The sequence below is a fragment of the Pelobates fuscus genome, chromosome 13 (genome assembly GCF_036172605.1).
Source record: "Pelobates fuscus isolate aPelFus1 chromosome 13, aPelFus1.pri, whole genome shotgun sequence".
NCBI classification, from domain to species: domain Eukaryota; kingdom Metazoa; phylum Chordata; class Amphibia; order Anura; family Pelobatidae; genus Pelobates; species Pelobates fuscus.
In genome coordinates, this window is record NC_086329.1 from 8,107,580 (window position 1) to 8,129,294 (window position 21,715).

The 21,715-nt window shown below is 37.9% G+C and overlaps 1 protein-coding gene across 1 annotated transcript in view; it reads right to left on the reverse strand.

Moving 5' to 3' along the window:
- The window catches only part of SPTBN5 (spectrin beta, non-erythrocytic 5), a 159,523-nt gene extending 138,306 nt beyond the window's left edge, over positions 1-21,217 (reverse strand). The window contains exons 1-6 of the mRNA XM_063439421.1: positions 21,171-21,217; positions 15,502-15,624; positions 12,886-13,053; positions 11,507-11,623; positions 11,059-11,216; positions 8,126-8,354 (exon numbers count right to left, since the gene is read on the reverse strand). Coding sequence (XP_063295491.1) covers positions 8,126-8,354; positions 11,059-11,216; positions 11,507-11,623; positions 12,886-13,053; positions 15,502-15,618 — 789 coding nt within the window. The 5' untranslated portion in view covers positions 15,619-15,624; positions 21,171-21,217. The remainder of the gene's footprint in view (positions 1-8,125; positions 8,355-11,058; positions 11,217-11,506; positions 11,624-12,885; positions 13,054-15,501; positions 15,625-21,170) is intronic.
- Positions 21,218-21,715: the final 498 nt, after the last annotated feature.

Consider the following 21,715-nt stretch of genomic DNA (forward strand, 5'->3'; position numbering starts at 1 on the left):
GCCACAATAGATAGGTACATGATAGCCACAATAGATAGGTACATGATAGCCACAATAGATAGTTACATGATAGCCACAATAGATAGGTACATGATAGCCACAATAGATAGTTACATGATAGCCACAATAGATAGTTACATGATAGCCACAATAGATAGTTACATGATAGCCACAATAGATAGTTACATGATAGCCACAATAGATAGGTACATGATAGCCACAATAGATAGGTACATGATAGCCACAATAGATAGTTACATGATAGCCACAATAGATAGGTACATGATAGCCACAATAGATAGTTACATGATAGCCACAATAGATAGTTACATGATAGCCACAATAGATAGTTACATGATAGCCACAATAGATAGTTACATGATAGCCACAATAGATAGTTACATGATAGCCACAATAGATAGTTACATGATAGCCACAATAGATAGGTACATGATAGCCACAATAGATAGGTACATGATAGCCACAATAGATAGTTACATGATAGCCACAATAGATAGTTACATGATAGCCACAATAGATAGTTACATGATAGCCACAATAGATAGTTACATGATAGCCACAATAGATAGTTACATGATAGCCACAATAGATAGTTACATGATAGCCACAATAGATAGTTACATGATAGCCACAATAGATAGTTACATGATAGCCACAATAGATAGTTACATGATAGCCACAATAGATAGTTACATGATAGCCACAATAGATAGTTACATGATAGCCACAATAGATAGTTACATGATAGCCACAATAGATAGTTACATGATAGCCACAATAGATAGTTACATGATAGCCACAATAGATAGTTACATGATAGCCACAATAGATAGTTACATGATAGCCACAATAGATAGTTACATGATAGCCACAATAGATAGTTACATGATAGCCACAATAGATAGTTACATGATAGCCACAATAGATAGTTACATGATAGCCACAATAGATAGTTACATGATAGCCACAATAGATAGTTACATGATAGCCACAATAGATAGTTACATGATAGCCACAATAGATAGTTACATGATAGCCACAATAGATAGTTACATGATAGCCACAATAGATAGTTACATGATAGCCACAATAGATAGTTACATGATAGCCACAATAGATAGTTACATGATAGCCACAATAGATAGTTACATGATAGCCACAATAGATAGTTACATGATAGCCACAATAGATAGTTACATGATAGCCACAATAGATAGTTACATGATAGCCACAATAGATAGTTACATGATAGCCACAATAGATAGTTACATGATAGCCACAATAGATAGTTACATGATAGCCACAATAGATAGTTACATGATAGCCACAATAGATAGTTACATGATAGCCACAATAGATAGTTACATGATAGCCACAATAGATAGTTACATGATAGCCACAATAGATAGTTACATGATAGCCACAATAGATAGTTACATGATAGCCACAATAGATAGTTACATGATAGCCACAATAGATAGTTACATGATAGCCACAATAGATAGTTACATGATAGCCACAATAGATAGTTACATGATAGCCACAATAGATAGTTACATGATAGCCACAATAGATAGTTACATGATAGCCACAATAGATAGTTACATGATAGCCACAATAGATAGTTACATGATAGCCACAATAGATAGTTACATGATAGCCACAATAGATAGTTACATGATAGCCACAATAGATAGTTACATGATAGCCACAATAGATAGTTACATGATAGCCACAATAGATAGTTACATGATAGCCACAATAGATAGTTACATGATAGCCACAATAGATAGGTACATGATAGCCACAATAGATAGTTACATGATAGCCACAATAGATAGGTACATGATAGCCACAATAGATAGTTACATGATAGCCACAATAGATAGTTACATGATAGCCACAATAGATAGGTACATGATAGCCACAATAGATAGTTACATGATAGCCACAATAGATAGTTACATGATAGCCCCAATAGATAGTTACATGATAGCCACAATAGATAGTTACATGATAGCCACAATAGATAGGTACATGATAGCCACAATAGATAGTTACATGATAGCCACAATAGATAGGTACATGATAGCCACAATAGATAGTTACATGATAGCCACAATAGATAGGTACATGATAGCCACAATAGATAGTTACATGATAGCCACAATAGATAGTTACATGATAGCCACAATAGATAGGTACATGATAGCCACAATAGATAGTTACATGATAGCCACAATAGATAGTTACATGATAGCCACAATAGATAGTTACATGATAGCCACAATAGATAGGTACACGATAGCCACAATAGATAGTTACATGATAGCCACAATAGATAGTTACATGATAGCCACAATAGATAGGTACATGATAGCCACAATAGATAGTTACATGATAGCCACAATAGATAGGTACATGATAGCCACAATAGATAGTTACATGATAGCCACAAAAGATAGTTACATGATAGCCACAATAGATAGGTACATGATAGCCACAATAGATAGTTACATGATAGCCACAATAGATAGTTACATGATAGCCACAATAGATAGTTACATGATAGCCACAATAGATAGGTACACGATAGCCACAATAGATAGTTACATGATAGCCACAATAGATAGTTACATGATAGCCACAATAGATAGTTACATGATAGCCACAATAGATAGGTACATGATAGCCACAATAGATAGTTACATGATAGCCACAAAAGATAGTTACATGATAGCCACAATAGATAGGTACATGATAGCCACAATAGATAGTTACATGATAGCCACAATAGATAGTTACATGATAGCCACAATAGATAGGTACATGATAGCCACAATAGATAGGTACATGATAGCCACAATAGATAGGTACACGATAGCCACAATAGATAGGTACATGATAGCCACAATAGATAGTTACATGATAGCCACAATAGATAGTTACATGATAGCCACAATAGATAGTTACATGATAGCCACAATAGATAGGTACATGATAGCCACAATAGATAGTTACATGATAGCCACAATAGATAGTTACATGATAGCCACAATAGATAGGTACATGATAGCCACAATAGATAGGTACATGATAGCCACAATAGATAGGTACACGATAGCCACAATAGATAGTTCCATGATAGCCACAATAGATAGTTACATGATAGCCACAATAGATAGGTACACGATAGCCACAATAGATAGTTCCATGATAGCCACAATAGATAGTTACATGATAGCCACAATAGATAGGTACACGATAGCCACAATAGATAGGTACATGATAGCCACAATAGATAGTTACATGATAGCCACAATAGATAGGTACATGATAGCCACAATAGATAGTTACATGATAGCCACAATAGATAGGTACATGATAGCCACAATAGATAGTTAAATGATAGTTACAATAGATAGTTACATGATAGCCACAATAGATAGGTACACGATAGCCACAATAGATAGTTACACGATAGCCACAATAGATAGTTACATGATAGCCACAATAGATAGTTACATGATAGCCACAATAGATAGTTACATGATAGCCACAATAGATAGGTACATGATAGCCACAATAGATAGTTACATGATAGCCACAATAGATAGTTACATGATAGCCACAATAGATAGGTACATGATAGCCACAATAGATAGGTACATGATAGCCACAATAGATAGGTACACGATAGCCACAATAGATAGTTCCATGATAGCCACAATAGATAGTTACATGATAGCCACAATAGATAGTTCCATGATAGCCACAATAGATAGGTACATGATAGCCACAATAGATAGGTACATGATAGCCACAATAGATAGTTACATGATAGCCACAATAGATAGTTACATGATAGCCACAATAGATAGTTACATGATAGCCACAATAGATCGGTACATGATAGCCACAATAGATAGGTACATGATAGCCACAATAGATAGGTACATGATAGCCACAATAGAGTTACATGATAGCCACAATAGATAGTTACATGATAGCCACAATAGATAGTTACATGATAGCCACAATAGATAGTTACATGATAGCCACAATAGATAGTTACATGATAGCCACAATAGATAGTTACATGATAGCCACAATAGATAGTTACATGATAGCCACAATAGATAGTTACATGATAGCCACAATAGATAGTTACATGATAGCCACAATAGATAGGTACATGATAGCCACAATAGATAGGTACATGATAGCCACAATAGATAGGTACATGATAGCCACAATAGATAGTTACATGATAGCCACAATAGATAGTTACATGATAGCCACAATAGATAGTTACATGATAGCCACAATAGATAGGTACATGATAGCCACAATAGATAGTTACATGATAGTTACAATAGATAGTTACACGATAGCCACAATAGATAGGTACACGATAGCCACAATAGATAGTTACACGATAGCCACAATAGATAGTTCCATGATAGCCACAATAGATAGGTACATGATAGCCACAATAGATAGGTACAAGATAGCCACAATAGATAGTTACACGATAGCCACAATAGATAGTTACATGATAGCCACAATAGATAGTTACATGATAGCCACAATAGATAGTTACATGATAGCCACAATAGATAGTTACATGATAGCCACAATAGATAGTTACATGATAGCCACAATAGATAGTTACATGATAGCCACAATAGATAGTTACATGATAGCCACAATAGATAGTTACATGATAGCCACAATAGATAGTTACATGATAGCCACAATAGATAGTTACATGATAGCCACAATAGATAGTTACATGATAGCCACAATAGATAGTTACATGATAGCCACAATAGATAGTTACATGATAGCCACAATAGATAGTTACATGATAGCCACAATAGATAGTTACATGATAGCCACAATAGATAGTTACATGATAGCCACAATAGATAGTTACATGATAGCCACAATAGATAGTTACATGATAGCCACAATAGATAGTTACATGATAGCCACAATAGATAGTTACATGATAGCCACAATAGATAGTTACATGATAGCCACAATAGATAGTTACATGATAGCCACAATAGATAGTTACATGATAGCCACAATAGATAGTTACATGATAGCCACAATAGATAGTTACATGATAGCCACAATAGATAGTTACATGATAGCCACAATAGATAGTTACATGATAGCCACAATAGATAGTTACATGATAGCCACAATAGATAGTTACATGATAGCCACAATAGATAGTTACATGATAGCCACAATAGATAGTTACATGATAGCCACAATAGATAGTTACATGATAGCCACAATAGATAGGTACATGATAGCCACAATAGATAGGTACACGATAGCCACAATAGATAGTTACATGATAGCCACAATAGATAGGTACATGATAGCCACAATAGATAGTTACATGATAGCCACAATAGATAGTTACATGATAGCCACAATAGATAGGTACATGATAGCCACAATAGATAGGTACATGATAGCCACAATAGATAGGTACATGATAGCCACAATAGATAGTTACATGATAGCCACAATAGATAGTTACATGATAGCCACAATAGATAGGTACAGGATAGCCACAATAGATAGGTACATGATAGCCACAAAAGATAGTTACATGATAGCCACAATAGATAGTTACATGATAGCCACAATAGATAGGTACATGATAATTACAATAGATAGGTACATGATAGCCACAATAGATAGGTACATGATAGTTACAATAGATAGGTACACGATAGCCACAATAGATAGGTACACGATAGCCACAATAGATAGGTACATGATAGCCACAATAGATAGTTACACGATAGCCACAATAGATAGTTACATGATAGCCACAATAGATAGTTACATGATAGCCACAATAGATAGTTACATGATAGCCACAATAGATAGGTACATGATAGCCACAATAGATAGTTACATGATAGCCACAATAGATAGGTACACGAGAGCCACAATAGATAGTTACATGATAGCCACAATAGATAGGTACTCGATAGCCACAATAGATAGGTACACGATAGCCACAATAGATAGTTACATGATAGCCACAATAGATAGCTACAATAGCTTAAAAGTGACACTGTGCCTTTAACATTCTATCCCCCCAATTCGAATCCTATTAGGGTAGAATGGAGTGGCTCAGTAGTGATGGTGTGGATTAGAGAATACTTTAAAACGGGAAACTAGACTACATTCATTCTTTAACAAACTACTCCAGTTTATTAAAGTGCTTTACTTTCAATTTGTCTTTTAACAATGAATAGAATGATTATCTATTATTTGTAAACATCACTTGATTTATTTTACATTAATTCCTTTTGCTAATCAGCCAGGGTTATTGTCAGAAATCCAGAGTGAATTTTCAAAATAGATGAAATCTTCAACTCTGTGTTCGATTCAGCTACTTTCCCTAAATTTGAAATTTCTCAATGTAGTGAATAACCCGGTCAAAATGAAAGGGACACTATAGTCACCAGAAGCACAACTGACTTCCCAATGTAGGTTTTAGAGTCTGAATATTCAATATAGGGTTAAATAAGGTTACCACCAGTAGAATCGAGTTACTGTGGTCCCAGGAGCGGTAGAGTTAAGAATCCATTAAATTCAATCTGGTTTCATTTCACCTGTTTGTGATTGGCTTACTTAGTAAACCTGTAACAGGTTCAACAAATAGCAGCCGATTCATAACTTACATTTACCTGAGATATCCAGGCTGGTTACATTTGGTAAAAGCAGCTAAATATTAACAATTAAACGAAGTATTTTTGAGGATTACTACGAGATGGGGCATTCTAGAATTACCAAACTCTCTCTAATGTTTCATATTATGGTTTATTTACTAAACAATGAATGGAAGCCAAACTGCAGCATCCAGGGTAACAGGGTCAGGCTGCGACTATATTTGAACTGAAAGAGGTTGTAATTTGCTTATCAATTCACAATTTAGTGGATAAGCTGCAGTGTTTGAATGTTTGAGTCTTACTGCCACCTGCTGGCATGACGTCGCCTCTGCATTTTGCAATGTGAAGTCACACTGCTACCAAGATTCCTTTAATATATTTTTTGCTAACAGTTGCAGTTTAGTAAAATTCATGGTATTCCATAACTTTGTTTATTCCTTACCTGATGCCATGTCAAGGGATATTTCACATCATGCTGCAGATTGTTAGGTTATGAGCCGCTACCTGCAGTGTGGCCCCCCTGGACTGCCTCAGCCAAGATTGGCATGTGCCGAGTCCTGGATTTCAGACAGTCCAGAGAGATCACAAGCAGCTCTCCTGATCTGCCCACGGCAAAGAGTTCAATGTTATTCTCTAAACTAAAGTAAGAATTGGTAGTCATTCAAAGTGAATTTCTCATTGAAGGCCAAAATAGTTTAACCGGTAACATTCTCCAAATCAGCTGTGCTTCCAATTCGACTACTTTGGCCTTAAATTTAAAAGTTACTTTGAATTCCCGACAATTCTCATTTTAGTGAATTATCCTGTGTGAATTTCTATTTATTTAACATTTCAGTCCAAAAAAAAGCCAAACTTGGAAACTTATCTGGCTTGGAGATTTATTTATTTTCTTTTCAATTTGGTTATTTGGGCATAAAATGTTAAATTCTCCTTAAATTCCCGACAATTCCACGTTAGAGGAGAGGGCGCAATGTACAAAGGTGGGGATATTTTATGACATATGACCTCTATGACCTCTCTGGAAATGTTGTCCTTTGGGTTCAATCCTCGGGTGTTTCTGGGACGAGCAATGAACCCGCTCTCAGTGCCCTGATTTATAAGGTTTCACACTAAAACATTTCACGCTGTGACCTCAATACCGCTGTGGGCAAACAGGAGAAACGCCCCAAATCGACACTAACTTGCTGCGTTTCGGACCGTTAGAAATGATGAGTCTATGGGATAATTGCCATTGATTATCAAGTAATAAAAGTCTCTCTGCTAATGAAATCCAGTCCAGGATTCTGACACGTAGCGCGTCCAAGCAATATAAACATAACAGAGGTCGATAGACAACCGGTTAGAAAACCTTGAAGGAAAGGAATCGTCCCATCATTTTATTCGATTTTACTTACATTTCCAATTCTCTTCTGGACAGTTTGTCCCTGTTTCATCTTGGAGAAATAGTGATAATACAGAGACACGTATGTCATGATGGACCTCTCGTCTGGATGGGGTACAGCTACATCCTCTGCATCCAGGAGTTTGGAAATCCCAAGCTTTGTGTCCGCTACGTTGAAAGCATTGTTCAGGTTATACAGCGGCTGCTTGGCCTTCAGAGAATGGTAGTCTATGAGATCGGGCCTGAAATACAGAAAAAAACATGAATTATCTCACCAGTATAAACAGTGACAGTGTTACGGGTCTGCCATATATCCTGGTCACTAGATGAAGCTCATACTGTGGTTCTACTGTTAAAGTATGACTTAAATATCTCCTGTAGGATCCTCTATAGATCTCAATGGCACATACATGAGAGTACAGCAGTCAGGCATCCTCTTCAACATATCTTTCCTGTAAGTTTTCTTGTAATTGTCCTATTTATAGTTACATCCCCCCTCTCATAATATTGTAAAGTGCTACAGAATCTGTTGGCGCTATATAAATGGCGATAATAATAATAACGTTGGCTCGTTCCGCTTCAGCTGAAGAAGACCATCCGGAGGAAAATAGCCCACAAGGGACTGGTTCAGGTAAATAAATTTCACCTTTACCTGTCTCCTCTGCCCTCTGGACCGCCCAGCAACGATGTTACGCTGGGAATTTTGGCAAAGTCTCAGACGGTGACAGAACTGCTTTAATTAAAGATATGATCAATTTTTTGGTTATTCCCTGCCCACTCCCCACAGTCTTTTATTTGTGAATAGAGCCTTGAATTGCTCAAGCATGAACCGACCAATGATCAATGTAACACTCAGTGGTCTATTTTGGATTTGTGCTGCCCTAGGCACGACTAAATTTGGGCACCCCCAAAATCTAAATTTGCCCCCCCCCCCAATTCATGTCAAGGCCATTTTTTTGACTGACAGACACATGCCCTCATTGATACATGCACTGATATACACTCACTGACAGATATACAGTCATTGGCACACACATACAGTCATTGGCACACACTGTTTAACCAAAACATACTTTCACCCACAGACACACACTGACACACCCACTCACTGACAGGCACACACTCTCAGATACACATAAAATGACATACACACACTGACACACACTCACAGGCACAGCCATTCTCACTCACAGACACACACTGACAGCTACACACACTCACATTAAGGTGGACAGCCCCAGAACACGAGGCAAACAAGGCATTTGTCTGGGAGCTTGGGGTGGCATTTTTTGGTGCCCCCCCTCCCCCCCTGAAAGTGCCGCCCTAGGCAAATGCCTTGTTTGCCTTGTGGTAAATACATCCCTGGTAACACTTTATTATAAACCTAAACCTCTACGAATATGAAATGATAAATTATATTGGCCGAATCCTAGATTTACGATCTGCAATATGATATCAGGTATCCTCTTCTTTCTGCACACCCTGGAAATCAAAGGTTCATTTATATTTTATAATAAAATAGTTTTTCCTTCTATTGCTGACACAATAAACATGCCAAATACAAACAAAATAATAAATCCAGACTCACACACTATTATCATCGGTCAGTTCACACCCTGTTTCATTTTATGATTGAGCAAAGTACAAGACAATAGTTTATGCCACTCGCTGTAAATCTGACGTGACACACAGAGAATGTGTCATGCAGACTTGTATTCACAACTTCCTCATCATTGAAGACCGATTTAATCCTGCCAAGACATGGATAATGCTATAACAGTCAGCATTGGAAATCGAAATGAAACCTACAAATGTGATCAATAAAGAGACCAGCCTGTAGCATCTAACATCACACAGTAAAATAATTCTGAATGAAGGGTGTGAAGCCAGAAGTGGGAGTCTTCATGTGACTATTCACATGAGTGTGGATCAGTGTGTGTACATGTATGTCTGAGTTACAGGCCTAGCTTGTGGGGGGCTTTGGGGGTAATGCCCCGGATTATGGACTCTTTAGTCCCAGATCTCTACGTTTATTTTGCAACAGGCGGCTTCTTTGAGAAGTATGAAGAAAAAAAGAAATAACATTTAAAAAATAAATAAATCAGTATTAGAGTGCTCTGCAAGGCTACTTAGGGGTAAGGGATTGTGCCCACCAGGTGAATGTCAGGTAAGGGTTGTTGGGGAACAGAACTTTGCTGTACACCCCTCTTTTAGTTAGGAAATATGGCTGGTCCACATTGAATACCTGGCCAGCAGGTAATTTGTTTGCAGGTGAACCTTCATTGAGATCCGGAGAGCTCCATGCTGTGCATGGGTAGAGAGGAGAGGATCTATAGAAAGGTGGGGATCTCTCGTGACATAACCCCGTCTTCGGGTGTTTGTAGATCCGAGCAATGAACCTGCACTTGGTGACCGGACATTGCAGTTTTAGCATCAACATGGTGGGAGAGGTCTGGGAAACGGACATATAGCTAATAATCAAGAAAACACCATGTATTTTAAAAGGTAGGTTTACAGGGAGCGTGTCCTACCTCTGAATACAGTATAATAATTGTATTGTTACAATGTTACAGGGACTCTTTTAGAACCAGTTTTATACTGTGCCCATGATTGCACTTTATCCTTTAGAGAGAGATATTTATATTTAATTCTAGCGATATCGTGAAACCACTTTTATCAATTCATCCACCTCTTTATTATTATTTTATTATTTATATAGCGTCATCAGATTCTGTAGCGCTGTACAATGGGAATGGTACCTCATGGCAGTTTGCCATTTTTAGTCTATGCTTCCATGTATCAACTTCAACATGACAACGTTTTGCTGGAAAACTCTAATTTTACAGCATCAGAAATCAAATAAAATTAATTTTCAAGACACAAAACTGTAGAGCATTAAAATACACATTGTGGGGCGTCAAGGCAAATCCAATGGAATCTAATTACCTGTGTGCGTGAATCAGTGCATTAAATGCGAGGCCATCTCGCCAACTACCCGAGAAATCCTGAACATTGACGTTTGAGTAACTGGCTGTTTTGCGCTGACACCATATTAGTAGAGCTTCCTTCGCCGATACCTGCGCGGCGTTTGCTCCAAACTCCTCCTGGTTAAGTATCAGACAATGAATAAGAGAAAGAGTGAAATAATGAGGTTTCGAGTATGAAATAAAATGTAAGACAGTGGGAAAAGTCAGTTTTTTATTAATAAATGCATAATTTTTATTTGGTTATCTCAGGTTAATTGATGCATTACAGATTTACATAATATAGAATATAAGAAGAATAAGATCTTGTTGAAAAGCTCGATATAATTGATACAACTGAGACAGATTGCGCCACTTTGCCGTCTTATGCGTCAATGGCAATATTAAAACCCGACCAGTAGAAGCAGTACCTTATCCAGAGTTATGCAGGATATCTGGAACCGGAGAATTATGATCCATATCAGACCTAGAATTAATATTCGATCTCCATCTACAATATTCTCTGGACCAATTAACTTCACCGGCACCTAATACAAAACAACAACAACAAAACAACAATATGTTTAAAGGTTAAGATCCACGAAACGTAAAACCAGTTACACATCAGTAAGCTAGAAACTAGAATCAAAATATTAACAAATCTCAGCCAACATGGGGGATGGGTAATGTAAGGCCTATAAAACCTGTGACATCATTCAGGAAATAAATGTCAGTAACAAAATGTCATCATTACTGAAGCAGACTTTATTGACAACATTTCGACTCTAGGAGTCTTCCTCAAACTAAGAATCCTCATATAATGACAAATCTGTAGGAGAAAACATACAAGCAATAAACAATCAATAGTTGGTCATTATACACCGGTCAGATACAAATGGTGACGACTCCCATAAAAAAACAGTGATGTCATCATATAGCGATGTAGTGGTTATGGTGCAAGGAATCACCCAGAAAGTAATCAGAGAATAGCAAGTTTTAGGCCAAAAGAGATGAATTGTGAAGATTCTGTGAATTATATAATTATCAGCTCAGATATTTTGACTTTAAATTTGCATTCCTGGGCGAATTCCAGTTAGTCGTGGCTAAGTAAATAACCCTTCCCACCTCCCCCAGACGCACAGCTCTAGTTCTCTCATCTCAATCTGAATTCAAATCATTTCCCAGAGTGTGTGGTTCTGGATGCATTTCTTCCTTTTAGATATATTGGTCTCCGCCGTCCTAGGTGTGTTTCCATTTCACCCCCATGTGTGTTATTATTTCTCTTTGTGTGCCTTTCTCTGTCTCCACCCTGTTTGAGTGTCTCTCTCCCCCCAACAAAAGGTGATCGTGCTCCCCCTTTTTACAGGCAGAGAATCCCCCGCACACAGGAACCAAGTTAGGGGTTTGACACACACAGAGCTGGTGTCTGGCAGATGCCCAGTAGAATCTGATCTTTACTTTGCGGGTTTTTCTGCCACCCAATAAATAAGCAAGTTAGTGAATGTGACCTGGGGGTAGTGAGGTGTCAGACACTGTGATAGAAACATAGAATGTGACGGCAGATAAGAACCATTCGGCCCATCTAGTCTGCCCAGTTTTCTAAATACTTTCATTAGTCCCTGACCTTATCTTATAGCTAGGATAGCCTTATGCCTATCCCACGCATGCTTAAACTTCCTCACTGTGTTAACCTCTACCACTTCAGATGATAGTAGAGCTTTAGGAAATAATGTGTCAGCAAAGATTATTAGATACAAAGTAATTGATCAGGGACACCAGGCAGTTTAGCCCAATGGCAGTGAGATCTGACCTTGGATTTAAGGAATGTCAATGCTTTGCTGTTGTTTTCCAAGTAATGCACCCTCATCACTCCGCGAGCCGGTCTTGGCAACGGCTCTCCAGAAATGAACTCCAGTAAACGCATGAGATACAGCCCATCCTTTAGATCAATGTATATGTCTTCAATCGGGACGCTGCCCTGGAAGAGTGGGGGGGGGGGGGAATAAATCAATGTTTAATAAAATAGAAACATGACAGCCACTAACATATTCCTTGAGCCATTGAATTTATCAAAAGCATTTTACACTAAACACAAAGAGGTCAATTTACTGGGTAGGAATCAAAAGGAGTGGTTTTAGACTCTATGCAATTTAGTAAAAATAAAATTCTGGAGAAATTACACCGGACAGAGATGCACCAACATAATCTGGGTAAATCTACAAAATATTATCATACTGAGATGTGAAAATGAATGATGTCACTTAAAGTGGAACTGACACTTCTCAGGAGTTTTAATACAAAGTTTAAGTTTATATATATTTTTATCAAGTATGTATTTGCGAGGTGTAAGAAAACGAACGGTACAAATCCACATCTCTTTATCCAGTAACTGGGCGCCTCCATCTTAGCTCCCAGCCAATCATTGTTAGAATATCTGCCCTTTACATCTGCCAGTCAGCATAGACAAAGCTTACAGGGAGGAGGAGAAATGAAACTACGTATTAATTAAGAAACAGGATAGATTATTTATAAAAGCAAGGTGAGATAGTAACACAAGTTGACATTTGTTTTTTTACCTGTCCATACACACTTTAAATACAAATTCACTAGCAAAACACATTTATTCTTAATGACAAAATTACTTTACTTTAAAAAACTAAACAAAATGATTATATATCTGCGTTTAGTATGTCTGGATTTTGTCCATTAAAGGTAGAGATAAAATCAGGGAGGAGAGTTTGTACAGCAATCATGCCATACTAATCTCTGGAATGCAATATTCTTCATTTTTTAACGACATGCTTATGGAGAATAATTGCATTCCAGAATCAGAGCGTTTACACCTATAACGTCTCATTTCCAACAGGTTTATTACCGAATGCCGTTCAGAGGTCAGAAATCCACACAATGATAAATACCACTTCCAACAGTGATATCACCAGCAGCAATGCTCTGTTCCAAAGTACTTTGTCAAACTTAAAGATTACCTGCTACACAAGCTGAATGAGTATTATTTTTACATCTATAACATTTATTCTATACGTTGTGCTAGCCAATTGATTGTATTGAAGTATACGTGCCAATCTGGCACCCTAACAGAGTGTTCGCTGACCCGTACATTCTGCTGGCTGCCTGGAAGATTGGGATCAGAAGGATGAGCGTTGTTGTTCTGGTTGAATTCAGTTTAAGGTACACTCTAGAAATGGATATATTTTAGCACATTAACTCCTAGAGCACTAATCAGATATGGAACACCATTATATGGACTGGCTCATACAACAAAGTCGGTTAGGACAAGATTAGGAGATGAACAAATATAAGTTAGAGAATAATCATATATAAAATAGCAACATGGTTTCCAAAAAAAGAGTTGCTAAGTGGAGGAAGGTACCTACAGTTATATTAGTGAATGGGACAAAATTCAGCACGGTTGGAACATTTTCCCAGAGGATAAAGCATTTTTTTGGTATACCTGAATAGCGAATGTTGGTGCTGCTTGGCAGAATTTCAAAACAGAGATTTAAATTTGGAATCAGAAGAAGAAATAAAAAGGAGAGAACGTGAAAAATGTGTCAGTGTGCTGCAAAATATATACATAATATAATATAAATAAAATCTAATGTATATATTTCGCTGTACACCACTATGAGTATTTTCTCACTATTTTGCTCACAAATCAAGTGAGAAAAAGTAACCAATGGAGGGAAAAGCAGGAGGAAACGTGACTGCCCTCTCGCCATAAATCATCTCTTTTTTTTGGCACAAAGCTCAGAATTCAGAATCATGGGCTGGACATGGTCATCATTGCGTGTTTCGGTTGGTTCTAGAATCAGGTACATTTCAGCTCAGAGTTCGGGATTTAACCAAATCAGACCAAATTTGGATGAACTGCAGTTCACGCTGAACCAAATGCCCAAGTCTTGTTACAATGATCTGGGCGGTACCGGCCAGTGTGATGAAGGCATCATAACGGTAACGTGCATTAAGTGAGGGTAAATACACTGGGTTAATGCCAAGTTACAATGTTGGTTATTTCAGTCTCCAGTTTCCCAGATATGAAATAAGGCATGTTCTGGGCATGCACCCTCCCACCATGGTCTTGTGGGATCCTCCATAGACATCAGTTTTGTACTTGGGTGCATGTCCAAGGGTACAGCACTGACTTGGTTGCTGGTAGGTGAAGCTCACCTCTACTGTACCTCCAGACACACCAAGCAGGAATGTCACATTGAGTGTATTTGCAAACGGTGACTCTGGTGTAAATAGGGAATGTTTTAAAGGTATAAAGAAAAATACTAATAATTTTCCCATAATAATATGGGAACAAAGATATTGCTATAGGACCACTTTAAGAACACACAATGATTCAAGAAAAGAGTGAACATGATTCAGACTAAGATAAACATTTAGCCAGCGCACAACTTACATGTTCTCTGTAGATGTTGTTCATCCAGTTGGTAAAAGTCTTCTTCTGCATGAACATGCGCTGCTCCTGCAGCTTCTTAATGTGCCCCTTCTCATACTCCACTATGCCCTCATCCATTGCAGCCTTTAGGGGGGGGGGGGGAATACGAGAGCAGATTATTAACACAGAGGAAGCAGTCTTTCCAAGTGACAGTATCTTGTAAAGGGATTATTTATATAAAATATGATAACGGACTTCCTAGGGCAGGGATAGGCAACCTTCGGCTCTGCAGATGTTTTGGACTACACCTCCCATGATGCTTTGCCAGCATTTTGTGTGTAAGAGCATTATGGGGGATGTAGTCCACAACATCTGGAGAGCCGAAGGTTGCCTATCCCTGTCCTAGGTCACCAAACTAAAAGGGGCACTTTTTCATATCTGACAATACCAACCTTACGCATTGAAGTATTATTCAATATTTATTATTATAAGATTATTCATTTAGTTTGTATTTATTGATAGAATATATTGATGACACTAAATCCCTGTCAATGAATTTACTAAATCAATATCAATATGGAGACTCACACACTTTAAAAACAATATATGCAATCTCTCTCTGTCTCTACATCTATACACATTATATACTTGTGCTCTGTAGGCAACGTACAGCAGTACATTTTGTATTTGTATCAATCAGTGGCGAGTTTTATCATGTTTTGCTCTCACCAAGACCTTCTTTATTCTGTAACGATACGTTGACTTTAATTTCTGCATCAAAACACTTCCATGCGGTTCCTTTAAACACATTCATTCTCCTAATACACACTCATAATACTACAACCTGCTAGAAAATATCACTATAATTCGGTTACCATAGTGCTCTTATTTTGCAGTTTACATTAATATTATGTGAATATGGTATAATCAAACATGGAGTGTTAAAAGACTGATGTGCCAATCATGTTTGGGCAATGGGTGAGGTGGCATTGTGGGTGCCATGCCAAATACCAAATCGGATGCTGGGTGGGAGTGAATAACATATACAGATTGTATTTACTGGCTGCTGTGTGTAGTACTATAGCATTATCCCAGGTGTTGAAGAAACCCATAAAACAATGTTCCATTAAATTTTGTAGTACCATCTATTGTTAATGATAGTTTATTAATAATTACAAGCTAATCACTACTTTTTTGACACTGGGTGGGAATGCCTGCCCAACTATCCCTCTGTTTGGCATAAAGGAGATGTTTACATTCAGTTTCCAGCAGAGGTCCACACATTCATTCCAACTGTATCTCAGCCATTCCCACCTGGTGGGCCAACTCTCCTCCAATAAGCTTGTTTCCTTATGGTGTCTACAGGTAGTGACAGCCTACTGGGTCATAAACTTACTTTGCCAAAATTAATTTTGCAGGAACATGAGTGAGTGAACTAACCCTCTGCATGTAGATATTATTTCTATATTCATACCACCAATGTATGGCCCCAATATTGACTGTAACATTTTGCTTCTTGTGGCTTTAATGTAGGCCAAGGCTAGAAGTATGTTGATACATCTAAGATAACATATGAGACTTGGCCTACCCTAATCCCCCAAAATTACACCTGTTCATATTAAGTCACTTGCTTGAGTCTATCACAGATCTGTTTATGGGATGTTTTTCCCTTTTTTGGAAGGTACATATAACAAATGTTACTATTTCGAAGAGCTGGCTCGTTTTATTTTAGCTTTGTACAATTTCTTTCTAAGCACGAGCCATGCTGGTAAATTGTACAGATGTTAATATTGAAATATGAACGTTACTCACTGTACGAGTTATGTGGGGTTTCCCAATAATAAGTATATAAATACAACTGATGAGAGTCTCTTACAGAGCGAAGCCCAAACACAGTGAATGCCACAGTAAAATGTTAATTTTTTTGTGCAGATAGTAAATGCTCCTTATTTGTTGGCAGCTAGATATTACCATATACTGCGTTGTAATAAATACCTTCCCAGCCCGTAATCACATTCCATTTTGTATTAGTCTAATGATGATGACTGAGAAAGACATTTTAACCTCTAAATCACTGCTCCTCGTAGCATGAAATATCTCTGAGCTCCACACTGGGGATAGTAAGTTTTATCCAGACACTCTCTGGGCGTCAGCTAGCTAAATAATGCAATCCATGGCTATAGGCAGGAGGCTTAATATTGCTAGGGATTCGGTTAACATATATTGACTCTGTGACTCCCATTTGGACATTATTTAACCATTAATAAAGCATCCCCCCCCCCCCCTAATAACTGGGAGGGGTAAAGGGTGTGAAAGAAATTAAAATCAATAACTATCTGAGTGAGGAACCACTTCTGGAACTCACTTTAACTTGTCATCACTCACTAATAATGCTATGAGCCTTAAAATGTGCTAACACTCACTCAGCAGCTGGTAATTCAGTTAATCCCCATTGGGATTCAAGTTCTAACTCACTCATCCTAGTGCAGTCTGGGCGGGGATGAAGAGAGCTTGCACTCTACCAAATAACCAGCTGGGGCCAGAATACCAAAAAACCCAATATAGGTGAACGGTTATGATACATTGTACGATTAGGTAAAGTCAGTCTAGAATTAACAGGTGTTGTACCAAATAGTGTCAGTCACTTGTGTCATTTCAACAAGTCACTAAATGCTTATGATGAACTAACATTACAGAATGTGTGATATCCCACTGACACTTGCCGATTGGTTCATATTAACCTGCAGACCAAGAGACGAGCATCATATCAAAGCTTAATATGGGATTGGGGACGAGCAGTTCAGAATGTGCCCGTGGTATTAATTCATTGTGCAGCTAACAGAGGCTTTCGTGAGATAATTGGTGCTGGGCTAGTTTTCTTTTTTCAATAATAAAATTATTTGTTACATTCTCAAATAACCCAAAATCTCCAAAACAGCAGATGAATGACATTTATATGGACAATCCTTTGTACAGGATGGTGGAAGTATGTGAATGCCTTCATAGGATAAGACCCAACCAAACTATTATTATTATTATGATTGCCATTTATATGGCGCCAACATATTCCGTAGCGCTTTACAATATTATGAAAGGAGGGGATTTAACTATAAATAGGACAATTACAGGAAAATTTACAGGAACGATAGATTGGAGGGGACCCTGCTCAAACGAGCTTCCAGTCTAGAGGTCTACGTTAAAGAAGGTTTTGCAGTCCCAAGTTTGGTGGGGGCAGGAGCCACTAGCCATGCATACCAAAATAAATGGTAACAAATATACTTTTCTTGTAGATTATATATTTGTGTGCTGTTCTTGCATTGTCCAGCCACAAGCCGTGAGTCTTTGGGAAGCAGAGCCCCATTGAATATTGTCTAAGTCAAGATATTTACAGTGAAAGTAATATCCCCTAGGGGGCAGTCTCGACCCCATTTGTCTAGTATTGGTCTCAGATCACATTAGGTATGTGGACTGTTAAAAGGCACTGTAACAACCATAACCACTGCAGATTACGGTGTTATTTTTGTTGCCCATAGTTCTCCGGTATTATCCTCAGGTTAAATATCAAACAAGTTAGGAACCTGGACACACTCGAGGGCATTGTTTGTCTTCTGGAGCTCCTACAGGCTCGCACACAGCACCTGTAGCAAGATGACCCAGTAAGCATCAGCCAGTCTAAATGTTCCCCATGATGGATTGTGACAATGGTGTAGGTACTTCAGGAATGCAAGGCTTACTGACTGGATGGAAAGACTGAGAATGGGCTCAGACCTACAGCAATCCAGAAGTTTTGGACTATATCCCCCATGATGCATTGCCAGCAATATGTCTGTAGGGCATTATGGGAGATGTAGTCCACAACATCTGGAGTGACGAAGGTTGCAGATCCCTGGGCTAGTCGTATGTCTTACTGGATGATGGATCTTTCAGGGTTATTCACTAAACTGGGAATTCAAAGTGTTTTGTTTAGTTTTTTTGCCAAATTTGCCAAACTGGAATCCATTGATTTAGAGAATATTTAAATTTAGTTTATTTTGCTGTTAAATCTGAAGTTCACTTTGAATTCTCATTTTAGTTAATAACCCTGTTAGGAATACAGAAAAAGTAAGGTTTTGTAAAGGGAACGTCTAGATTATTGTTTCAGAATTATTTTTCCCTAGAATCCTGCGTTTTCTGAAAATTCTACAGTTTAGCTAACCCATCCCCTTTCAGACTATGCAGCATTAAATCAAACACTTCACACAGAGAAATATTGTGGACAAGGTGAGCACATCTCAAAAGCTATAAATAAAAATAGAAAAAGACTCAAATCGAGCCCCAACACTGTAATTCTTATAAACCACCTAGGACAGGGATAGGCAACCTTCGGCTCTGCAGATGTTTTGGACTACACCTCCCATGATGCTTTGCCAGCATTATGTGTGTAAGAGCATTATGGGGGATGTAGTCCACAACATCTGGAGAGCCGAAGGTTGCCTATCCCTGACCTAGGACTACAAACTTAATACACTTATACGGAGTTTGCTGGGGTATTCATAGGGCACAGCTAATTCATTTATTCTCTCAGCTCCTGGCCAGCCTCTGGCAGAAAGGAATGGTTTGAGATAACCGCATTCTATAATCGCGGGAATAAAATTCACTACTACGCGTAAAATACTTTAATATATGACCATATTATTGGGGATTTTGGTTAAGAAATCTACTCTGTGACACTAACTTTTTTTCCAGCAAATTCTCTTTTCCCATTGATTACTCAGAACAAATACAGCCTAGTGAAAGGTTTTGTGAGTTTGCCACGTTGATTAATACAGATCCCCAGTTTGGCTCTGGCGCCGTGTTCTGATTAATGTGAATGGAAGTCAACGAGAACTATGGAATGCTGTATAATTGCCAAGTGCGAGTCACACTCGGAATTAGCACAGAATGCGACAGAGCAGATTTCCATTCGATTGATACGGATTTACCAATAGTACATTAGTAATTGGTCACGTTAGAAATGTTCGCCATAAAACCCTTCGAATGATGGTAAGCGGGGAGCCAGCCTAAACTCTGCTGGTCAACTCCTAAACTTGTACAATCTGGAGACAGGTGATCTCGGATATATTTCTAATCACCTGCCATTCGTTATTAGTAGATTTGTTACTTTGGGTATTCCAGGCAAAAATAAAACGTATATCCCTAATCACCAATAGGTCGATTGCTGAGCTTTAGAACTTCCCACACTACCACTCAACAGTCACTTCAATCGATCCACTCCCTGCTTTGGTTCACGATAACATCAAATCATACCATAAAATACGGTCATTAAATCTCTGTGCTTAGGGTATCTGTGCTACCCTCATTTTTTTATTTTTTTTTAAACCTTGTTGCAATTTTCTTCCCAAATGGTTCTTTTGGAAGCGTAATATTTACTAAACTGGATTTGGTATTGGAATCCATCGAATATATGTTCTAGTCTGTTTATTTTTGTTGTCCTTTTTGTCCTCCTTGTACAGAATACATAAAAAAATACTTTGATTGCAAAAGCTCCCCATAAACCAGATTCTCCATAGGTACCTCCATTCACCACTACACTCCAACATCCCAATATTGAACTTACACAAAATCCCTATTTTGGGTCTGTCTTTCAAACTGGACCCCAACCTACGGAGGTCTTTTAAAAAAAAAAAAAAAAGTTAAAAAGGAAAACTTACGGTTTGTAGTGCAGGCTAAACGATCCAGCAAATCTCTTGCTCTTGAAAACCCGAAGCAGGATGTGATTGATTTGGGTGTTTCACATTTGTCATAGTTAAACTGTGAAGACAGAATGACCTTTGATTTTGGTTATTGAGGAAAGGCATTTACAGCTTCAATACAAAGGTTTCAATTGGCAAAGCACGCATAGTTCTAAGAATAGAGAAAATTGTATGTATGTACATATATAATCATACTTTCAAAGTGATTTAGTTAGTGGGTCGTGGGATTTAGAAATTTCTCTTCAAATCAGCGGTGGTAGGGAAACGTGAAGGTATTTGGATCTCAAAGTGTCTACGTATAATTGTATGGATTACAAAATCATTCACGCTCCTCATGCAATGTTACTATGGAACTTTATAACAAGTACAAGATTTACTTTATTTTTTACAATCAGTATCTGACATAACACTGAACGATTAAGCAAAATAATATGGTCAATGTTACAATCTAGATACCAATATAAAATCCATTAGGATAGCATAGTACGGGACTTAATCCGGTT